Source organism: Neomonachus schauinslandi, chromosome 1 (assembly GCF_002201575.2).
Source record: "Neomonachus schauinslandi chromosome 1, ASM220157v2, whole genome shotgun sequence".
NCBI lineage: Eukaryota > Metazoa > Chordata > Mammalia > Carnivora > Phocidae > Neomonachus > Neomonachus schauinslandi.
Window position 1 is genome coordinate 209,580,290 of NC_058403.1, and position 11,132 is coordinate 209,591,421.

At 43.1% G+C, this 11,132-nt stretch overlaps 1 protein-coding gene across 1 annotated transcript in view; it reads right to left on the reverse strand.

The window, feature by feature from the left end:
* LOC110593914 (adhesion G protein-coupled receptor E4-like) overlaps window positions 1-8,505 on the reverse strand; it is a 45,445-nt gene extending 36,940 nt beyond the window's left edge. The window contains exons 1-3 of the mRNA XM_021705360.1: window positions 8,463-8,505; window positions 4,766-4,816; window positions 2,921-3,040 (exon numbers count right to left, since the gene is read on the reverse strand). Of these exons, the coding sequence (XP_021561035.1) occupies window positions 2,921-3,040; window positions 4,766-4,816; window positions 8,463-8,493 (202 nt within the window). The 5' untranslated portion in view covers window positions 8,494-8,505. The remainder of the gene's footprint in view (window positions 1-2,920; window positions 3,041-4,765; window positions 4,817-8,462) is intronic.
* Between the last annotated feature and the right edge of the window lie 2,627 nt (window positions 8,506-11,132).

Here is an 11,132-nt window from a genome sequence, read left to right on the forward strand (position 1 = left end):
TAACAAGGGACCAAAATTTCTAACATATAAAGAAATCAAAAATTGGGAGGAAAAGAAACAAATACTCAAAAAAAAATAGGGAAAAGACATGAACAGACAATTCAGAAAGAAGATATAAAAATGATCCTCTAATATAAAATGTTCAAAATTGTTCATAATTAGGGATGCCTGGCTGGCTCAGTCAGAGGAACATGCAACTCTTGATCTCAGGGTCATGAGTTCAAGCCCCATGTTGGGTGAACAGATTACCGAAAAAAATTGTTCATAATTAGACAAAATCATGAAAAATCTACTGATATACTATTTCTCACCTAGCAGACTGGCGATGCGTTCTGACAACATGTTCTGTCAGCAAGACTGTGGGGAGACAGGTGCTTTCATGCATTGCTGGTGAGAATGCCAATTGGTACAACTTTTCTGGAATTAAACTTGGGATAGCTAATCAAGCTACATATGGATTTACCTTTTAACTAAGGCACCTCACCCCCAGGACTGTAAAGACACATCTCCCACAAATACTGGAAAAAGCCTAAGGATTCAAGTAAAATGTCCCTATGCAGAAGAAGTTTGAATAAACTATGGTTCATCCACACAGGTACATAAAAGAATGGGGGAAGATCTCTACATGATTTGGAATAATTTCTAGGATATACTGTTAAGTGAAAAAAGCAAAGTGCAAAAGGGCATCTCTGGTGTCCTATCAAAGGTGTCTAAGTCAGAGAAGACCAGAAAAGACTGAGGATCCATCACAGATTGCCAACTCAGGAGCATGGCAACTAAATGGGATCCTGAAATAATTCTTGAAGCAGAAAACAAAAAGGGGCATTGGAGAAAAAAACTGGTGGAACTGGAAAAAAAGTCTGTTGTTTAACATCCTTATATCAATATTAATTCCCTAGTTTTCATCATTGTAGTATAGCCATGTTGTTGGTGAACCTTAGGGGAATTGGGTGAAGGGGTAATAGAGAATTTCCTAAACTCTTTTTAAAAAGTTTTAAAAACAGATACATCCAATGTTGTATGATTCCGCTTATAGGAGGTCCCTAAAGGAGTCAAATTAACAGAGACAGAGAGTAGATGGTGGCAGCCAGTTTTGCAAGATAAAAAAAGTCTTGGAGATGGATGGTGGGGATGGTTGCACAGCACTGTGAATGGACTTAATGCCAGTGAACTATACACTTAAAAATAGTTACGATGATAAATTTTGTTGTGTATATTTTACCACAATTGAAAAAAATAATTCAAGTAAATGAATAATCCAATATTGTCTGATTCCACTCACAGGAGGTCCTTAGAGGAATCATATCCACAGACACAGAGAGTAGATGTGGGGGAGCAAGAGGTGGGGCAGGGGGTGGGCAGGCAGTGCTTCATGGGGACAGAGTCTCAGTTTGGGGAAAGTTCTGGAGACAGATGGTGGGGATGACTGCAAAACAGTGTGAGTGTGCTTGATGCCACTGGGCTGTACACAAAAATGGTTAAATTGGTAAATTTTACATTATCTATATTTTGCCATGATAAAATAAAATAAATCCTAAGTAGTTTACCATGGTCCAGTTTGCCTTCTGAATTTACAAAACTCCACCAATTAGATATTCAGGAGTGTTTTTTCTTTTTGGCAGTCAAATGGACCTTTAGAATTTGTGGAAATGAGAAAGGATTTTGGCTGGAGCAGAAGGGAGTAGTAAAAAGGGAAACTGGAATCTGAGTTGGAATACTCAGATCATGGAAGATATTGAGTGACAAGATAGCAAGTTATTCAGTTGAAGCCAAATCATAGAAGATATTGAGTGTCAAGATCTGAGTTGGGCCTGATCATGGAAGATGTTTGAGTGTCAAGATAGTGAGTTATTCATTTGTTCTCTTGGACAACACTTTTTTATTGGGCCTCTGTTATGTGACATATTCTCTGTCCTTGGCTTACAGTAATGAACAAAACAGACATGGTCCCCCCTCTTGTGGGATTCTCAGACAGACAAACAAAAACTGATGCTTGAAATTCCAAGGGTCCTGGGAACTCTACCTTCCTCTAAAGAAAGACACTGTTGGTGGGAATGCAAGTTGGTACAGCCACTTTGGAAAACAGTATGGTGGTTCCTCAAAAAGTTAAAAATAGAACTACCCTATGACCCAGCAATTGAACTACTGGGTATTTACCCCAAAGATACAGATGTAGTGAAAAGAAGGGGCACGTGCACCCCAGTGTTCATAGCAGCAATGTCCGCAATAGCCAAGCTGTGGAAAGAGCCAAGATGTCCTTTCAACAGATGAATGGATAAAGAAGATGTGGTCCATATATAATGGAATATTACTCAGCCATCAGAAAGGATGAATACCCAGCTTTTACATCAACATGGATGGGACTGGAAGAGATTATGCTAAGTGAAATAAGTCAAGCAGAGAAAGTCAATTATATGGTTTCACTTATTTGTGGAACATAAGGAATAACATGGAGGACATTAGGAGAAGGAAGGGAAAAATGAAGGGGGGGATCAGAGAGGGAGACGAACCATGAGAGACTATGGACTCTGAGAAACAAACTGAGGGTGTTAGAGGGGAAGTGGGTGAGGGGATGCGTTAACCCAGTGATGGGTATTAAGGAGGGCACGTACTGCATGGAACACTGGGTGTTATATGCAAACAATAAATCGTGGATCACCACATCAAAAACTAATGATATATTGTATGTTGACTAACATAACATAATAAATAAATAAATAATAAAAAATAAAGAAAGGAAGACATCAAACCAGCTTCAGAAAGTGCAAGGGGGACACAAGGGATAAGAACTCCTCTAAGGGCACTGAGACAGCTCTGACATGTTCTATCTTGTAGTACGACTGCATCTTTGCCTCACCAGCACCCCACACATGCCCCCACCCCGTTCCAGATTTCAGGATGTCATGGATTGAGTCTCTACCTTCACATTTCTCGTGGGGCTTGATGTACCTCCTCCCAGACGGAGACTGAAATCCATCTTTACAAGCACAGTGGGTGCTGTTGGAGCAGTTGGCATGTTCAGGGCATATGGGACAGAAAGCTGCAGGGAACACAGGATCCTTTCATTAATTTACTCATTCATTCAAGAAGGATTCCTTGAGCACTTATGATGTCCCAGATGCTGTAGTCAGAAGAATGTCCTTTTGGGAATAGCTCTGTTGTCCTCCACCGTGCACCCCTCCCACAGCTGAACACAGATGCTTGCGTGCCTGCCCCACCCACATCCATCCTCTACCATCAACACCACTTCCACTCAACAGTAGAACTTCTAACTGTCAGCATCAGTGTGTCTTTCCCTGAGGGCTTTCTCTGGCCACCAGAGTCCTCTGTGCTCACCACATGGTGGGTTAGCAATGGAACAGTTCCCTCAATCAATGACTGACATGAATCAATATGTTAAAAAAAAAAAGGCTTTTTTATCATCAGGGAAAAAAAAAAGAAAACAAGTATTGGCAAGATGTGGAGGAACTGTAACCCTATGCACTGCTGGTAACGCATGTAAAATGGTGCAGCTGTTGTGGAAAACAGTTTGGCAAGTCTTAACAATTTTTTTATTAGAAATACCATATACCACTTTTAAGTATATAGCCCAAAGAATTGAAAGCAGTGTTTTGAAGAGATATATGCACACCTATGTTCATAACAGCATGATTCACAGTAGTCAAAAAGTGGAAACACCCCAAGTGTCCAGTGACAGATGAATAAACACAATGTGGTCCATCCATACAACGGAATATTAGCTTTAAGAAAGAAGGAAATTCCAACACCTGCTACCACATGGGTGAACTCTGAAGACATTAGATATGTAAATAAAGCAGTCACAAAAGGACAACTACTGTTTGGTGCCACTTACAGGAGGCTGCTAGAGGAGTCCAAATTCCTAAAGACAGAAAGTCTTCAGGTGGATCCTGGGGCTAGTGGGAGGGGAAACGGGGAATTGCTGTTTCATGGGGGAAATGCCAGTCTGGCAAGAGGAGAAATGTTCTGGAGGTGAATGGTGGGGTTGGGTATACAACAATGGGAATGTGCTTGATGCCACGGCTCTGTGCACTTAGAAATGATTACAATGGTGAATTTTATGTTGTGTATATTTTACCACATGTTTAAAAAGATAAATAAGAAGATAACAGCTTCCTCGCCCATGAAGGGGAATCATGCTGGGATGCTGGGGTACATGCTCCTTACTACGCTCCCCTCTCCCCTCATGTAATCTGCTTGACAATGGACCTTTATGTCTCCTCACCTTCCCAGTAATTTCCCACTCCTAGCTGGTACTTCCCAGGATCACCTCCCCGACAAATGACTTGCTCTCAGGGCCTTTTCTTAGGGAATGCTTCTGGGAGGGGGGGAACCCAACCCAAGACATGGGGCGAAAATAAAAGTATCTCCTGCCATGACTTAGATACAGGCTCTGGGAAAGAAAGGGCAGAGTCTACCATCCACCAGCTGTGCAACCTTGAGCCAGCTACTTCCCTTGAGGGCTGTTGTTCAAGTGAGGATACTCTCCAGACCTTCTTTGCAGGAATGTCAGGACTGAATGGGATGCGTGTAGAATTTGCTTAGCATGGAGGCTGGTGCAAAGCAAGAGCTACATAAGTGGTGGTGATGATGGAGAAGGGGGAGAAGTTCTTGGGAGCTGCAAGAAAAAGGCAGAAGGCGGCAGAGATTTATGTTGTCTCCCTTGAAAAGGGCCCCTTCCCTCCCCTCGAGGCAGGTTGCTGATCCCAATTTCCTTTCCCTGGCATTTGGTAATGAGTAAACTCACCTCCAGAATTCTTGACATCTGATCCTGACAGAGCCAGCAGGACACTGAGACCTGGCACAGAGAGAGGGGGACAGTTCAGCTTGGCTGAAGCCCACAGGGGTTAGGGGTTTCATCTCCAACTGCCCGGGCTTACGTGTGCTAACTTCACTGCAGGTCCTTCCAGACAGGCTACAAACACCAGTCACAGGGGACATCATATACTACTGAAGCATACCAGGGCCATCTGGTTGCAGCTGTAAGAGGGTCTGCACCCAATTTCAATGTTGGGGGCGTTAGGGAGGGGTGTTCCCCACACCAACAATCAGTGCTCTGACACCAGCTGGGTGTCCTACAATTCAACCGATTCCAACACCATCTACCCAGAGACTATCAGATCCCACATGTTAAGGGCTTGCTCCCACAAGCCTACCCCCCCCCCCTTTAGAAGCCATGGAAAGCCTAGTTTGTCACCACCTCCTTGAGTTGCATTAATTTGCTAGAGCAACTCAGGACTCCAGAGAAACATTTCTGTTACTAGATTGCTGGTTTATTAGGAAAAGGTATCACTTGGGAACACCTGAGGGAGGTGAGGTATGGGGCAAGGTACAGGGGTAGGGCGCAGAACCTCCATAGCCTCTCTGGGTGGCCACTCTCCCCAGACCTCCAGCTTCACCAGCCCCAGGAGCCCAGCCTCTCCCGGCTTCAGGAGGCTACTTCACACAGCCAGGGTTGATTAGATCTTTGGCCCTTGGCCAGGGATTCACTCTCCAGCTCCTCTCCCTTCTTGTGAAATCAGGGGGTGGGGCTGAAAGGTCCAACCTTCAAATCACATGATTGGCTCCTCCCCCAGCCCCTCCCCTAGCGCCCCGCCCACCCCATGAGTTTCCCAAATCACCTCATTACCATAACAGAAGACACCTTTATCACTCTGCCCTTGGGGGAAATGGGGAAATGCCAAGGATTATAAGAGCTCTGTGCCCCCTGGGTGGCTCAGTGAGTTAAACGACTGCCTTTGGCTCAGGTCATAGTTCCCGGGGTCCTGGGATGGGGTCCTGGGATGGGGTCCTGCATCGGGCTCCCTGCTCAGTGGGGAGTCTGCTTCTCCTTCTGCCCCTCACCCTGCTCATGCTCTCTCTCTCTAATAAATAAAATCTTAAAAAAAGAGCTCTGTGCCTGAAATGGGGACAAAGCCCAAATATGTATTTCTTATTATAAATCACAATATCACAAGTTGTACGTCCTGATTTCTGAAAAACCTGTGGCTCAGAATCTAGTACCAAAAGGCCAAGTGCCAACCTCCTTTCCATATGTAGTGGTCCCTCTGGACCTGTCCAGACCTCTACCCTACACTGTCTGATGGCGACAAAGTGCAAGCCACATAGGTCCTTTTAAAATTCCTAGTAGCCACATTTTTTAAAGGCAAAGAAAAACAGGTGAAATTAATTTCATTGTATTTAACCTAATAGAGCCAAGATGGGATCATTTCAACCAGCACTCAATATATGACAAATTATTCATAAAGTATTTTAGGATCCTTTCTCTGTGTAAGATAGTCTTTGAAACCAAGTATGCATTTTGCATGTGCAGCTGATCTCCACTCGGGCTGGCCTAGTTTCCAGTGCTCAGGACCCACATGCGACTGGTGGCTATGGTCCTGCACAGCACAGGTCTGACCACTAATAACTCATGTTTTCTCTGGAGTAAGAGGGAATCTGAACATCACAGACCCTAAGAATCCCCAGAGTCCAAGACTGTGGCAAAATCGGAATGGAGGAGCATGTTTGGGGCATGGTCCCTTTTGAGGATGATCTCAAAATGTCTCCCACATTTTTAGATGAAGCTTTATATTAAAGTTGGGGATGAAATCAGAAATGCAGAAAACTTTCCCACATATTTCCTAATATCACTTCCTCAAAGTACATAGGTGGCAAATAACTAGGCACTTGAAAAATGGATTTTCTTTCATCTCTTTCACTGCAAGCAGGTTGTACTGGGATCCTTTGCTAAAATCTAGAGGTATCTAGGGGTGCCTAGGTGGCTCAGTCAGTTGAGCTTCGGGCTCTTGGTTTCTGCTCAGATCATGATTCCCTGGTTGTGAGATGCAGCCCTACTAGGGGCTCCCCACTCAGCATGGAGTAGGCTTCAGATTCTCTCTCCCTCTCCGTCCCTCTCTGCCCCTGCCCACCCCCTACGACTCACGCATGCTCTCTCTCTCTCTCTCAAATAAATAAAATCTTTAAAAAAAAATCTGGAGGCATCTACTTTCATAGCTAACACCAGCTCCCAAATGGCTTAAGTATGACAAGGAAAATCAAGGTAATTTGGATTTGTATCACAAATGGAAGGGGAATCACATGGAAGGAGAAGGAGTAAGAAATCTGCGTATGGCCCGTTTGGATTATCACAGAACAGGACAAGTCCCCTGGACAAGATAAGGTCAACACCTGCTCTTCCTACATCTTCTATAATATTTACTATCCTCTGTATTATGGGTACTGACAAAAACATCACCTTTAAGGATTCATGATATTGTGCTGAATCATATGACATGGCCATTTCTGTAAGTCAGAAAAATGCTCAAACATCAGTACTTTCCCTGTGAATGCTTTCTTCACAAAAAGAAATATTTGATTCCTATGGGGCAAGGGTCAGCAAACCAACTTCAGGCCAAATCCAGACCAGTGCTTGTTTTTATATGGCCCGTGAGCTAAGAATGGTTTTCACAGTTCTTACACAGCTAAAAACAAGAAGAAGATTTCATGGCATGTGAAAATAATATGAAACTCAAATTTCTATGGCTATAAATCAGGTTTTATTGGAACACAGAGATGCCCATCAGTCCGAGGAACGCCTGGGGTTGCTGTTACATGGTAGTGCAGAGTTGGTGAGTTCAGAGAGAGACCAAATGCCCATAGAACTGAGAACAGTAATTATCTGGCCCTTTATAGAAAAAGTTTGCCTTTCCCTGACATAGAGCACTGGACATCACATGCTTGCTAATAAGATCTCCTTAACAAACCTACCTTAAACTGTGTTTGAGTCCTCCTGTGGTGTTTTAGAATTACCTTGAAGAGCCAAAATCCCAGAGCAGAAGGGTGGGTAGATCCAGGTCATTGTAATGTACTAAGCTACAGCACTCCAAACATGGACCCTCTTGGTGGTGGTTGATCAGTGTAGCAGGCCCTTGAAGTGTCCCCTTTAGTCTTCCCCAGAGGGGATTCCTATGCATGTAAATAACTATCTTTCTGTAAGAGGGCCTTTTCTGCAGCCTGTGGAGGGCAAGCCCCAAATATTTGGGAGTTATGCTGGAGTGGCTATCTAGCAGCAAGGGATGAGGACCGAGGGTAAATAGCTCAGCCTCCTTGCACTGCTAAGGCACACAAGGTATTCTCTCTTGGAGGTGCCCCAACAGGATTGAGTGCCACTTACCCACAGGGTAACTCCCCATTAACACACCCCCATCTGCGCTTGTCTCTTCCTGATCTGGCATTCTCCACTCCCTCCCTTGTGCCTCCTGGGATCCCTTCCCAAATAAACTACTTACATCCAAGTCTGTCTCAGTTCTGCTTGGGGAGAGCAACTAAGAGACTCAGTGTGAGAGTTTCTAATAGGACAGGTGCACACAGTCATTTCTGCACAAAGTGCCAAACTGGGGGGAGCAACCCAAACTAGGATGCAGGGGTCATGGGCAGAAGAGAGAATTCTTTGTTGTACTCACCTGAGAGCAGGAGCAGGCACCTGCTTCCCATAGCACTGAGATACCAGGAGCACCAATCTGAGAAGCGCTCTCAAGCAGGATGTGGCAAGGATGTCTGGAATGAAGAAGCCCCATGAAAGTCAATTTCGAATGGTCACAGACTTCAGAGGCCAGGTGGCCGATGCTTCTCAAAACCCTTTAATTTCTGCCCATCTTTTGACCCGACAATCCCACTTTCTGGGAAATTATCTCAAGGAAAAGATGATCGAAGGAGAGTAGTTATAGGAAACAAGCTTACAACCCAACAAATGTGGAACAAATATCCTGCTGGAATTTAAACTCCCAGTCTGTTGCAACCAGCAAGGTTTGGACTGTAAGAAATTCCACAGGACAAACTATCCAATTTCTTCGCCCTCCTCAAAAAATTTAAGGGGTGAAAAACATAGGGGAGACCTAGACTTAAAAAGACTTAGAAATACATCAACCAACTGCAGTGTCTTACTGGATCCCAAATCAAACATAAGTTTTTTAAATGTTTGAAGCCTGGCAATGTGACAACATTAAAGAATGGTTGTTCATTCTCGTGAATATGATAATTCAACCTCCAGTTCCTTACCTGTCAACTCCGATGGTTGCTCCAGAGGAGGCTGTAGGTATGATAAAGTGGCTATATACAGAGTCCTAATATTTTGGAGTTACACACTAAAATTTTGCAGGCAAATCATATGATATGTAGAAATTATGTCAAAATAATTGGAGTGAGGGAATGGTTTGGGGAGTAAGTGGGAATAAATTTGATACAAGTTTGGCAGGTGTTGATCATTGCTAAAACCGGGTGAAGGGTCTATGGGGTTGCGATGCCATTGTCACTGCATTCGTGTATGTTTGAGAAGTCCCATAATAAAAAAGGGGGGATTATCTTAAAGATATGTTGTTCATTAAGTAGACAGATAGATACCAAGGGGCAGAAGTATGTATGCTAGCATTTGGGTAAGATGGGGAGATAATAAGGAAGACTTCAGCACACTATACACAATTAGAAATGTGCATACATATATTTATAATATTTATGCAACAGGGAAACTGCAAAATGTGAGCTATTCTCTACACAGTTATGTGTGTGTGTACTTACACCTACACAAGGTCATACATAACTAACATATACACACATACAAATGTGCGTGCACAAACATATAAATGCATATTATGATTTTGCATTTGCATAAAATATTCCTGGAAACTGCCCAAGAAACTCCTAATACCTGTTGCCTTTGAAAACTGAGCCACTGGGAAGCAGGAGCAAGGAGACTTCATATTTCACCTTTTGATGCCATTTGAATTTTGAAGTAAGTGAAGGTATTTCATATTCAAAACCTAAGTCCCTTCTTGGAGAAACAATGGAAGTGCTGCACATCACCAAAAATGAGACTTTCAAAGACTTTAAGTTGTTAGTGTTTGCTCTGTGAATATCATTTTGAAATGTAAAAAGCACCATTCTCAGGTAATGCCATGAGCAATTAAGATTTAGGACAAAACCTCCAGTGCACATTAGCAAAGACTGTATGCCCTGCAAATCTGTTAAACCATCAAATGTGCCAGTGAAGACAAAGGCACCAATGGGGAAGATATAGCTAAAGAATTTGAAGAAAATATTTTCATAAAATGTAAGTGGGAGCATTTAAAGATAAGATGCTTTCTTACATAAAATGTAAGAAAGGGAGCATTTAAAGATGTGTAACACAAATAATTAGATATTATAAATAAAAATCATGCTGTAGGAGGCTACTAACATAACATGGAAGGTGGTTGTAATCCAGCATTAGGACAAAGGCAGGTAATAGAGCAAAATATGTGATCTCACATTTAAAGGGGATTCTATAAATGTTAATAGAAGAGTGGCATTCTGAGTGATTTAAATTTCTTTTTATTTAACTAGCTCTACATTTTATACATTACTATAGCAATAAGAAAATAATAACAATAATGAAGAATTTTCACAGAAGAGGAAACAAAACGGCTGAAAAATGGATTCTCTTGGCAGGTCCTTCCCTTCTCCATGCTCCTGCTTTGATATGTAGATTCCGCTTTGATTTCTGAGTTTGGAATCTCTAGGGGTCTGCTTGTGGGGCAAGTCTCTCAACACTTCACCCACAGCTGTTGGCGATAGGCAGTGAGATGAGAACATAACTCAGTGCCCAGGAAAACCCGAGTTTGGATTGCAAATCGGCAGCTACTATTTCAATCACTCTGAGGTGGTGACTTTGTCTCTGGGCCTGTTTTCTCATCTGCAAAATGGTGCTAAGAAAGAGCATATACTTCCCAATAATGTTGTGTTGATGCAGTGAAGATGACCTCCCATAGCATGTGGGCACCTGCCCGGCATGTGACAAGTGCTGAATAAAGTTAACTGTTATGGGGACAGGATATGATGATGATGATGGTGGTGGACATGATGGTGATGGTGAAGGTGGAAGTGATGGCAATGATGGTGATGACAGTAATGGTGAAAATAGTATAAATGGTAGTAGTGACAGTGCAGGGAGTGGTTTTGGTGATGACAGTGATAGTGGTGACGATGGTGGAAGTGATGATAACATCATGATGTTGATGATGGTAGTGCTTATGGTGATGGTGGAGGTGGAGGTGGTGGTGATGGTGGTTCTACTGATGGTGGAGATGGTGGTGATGGTG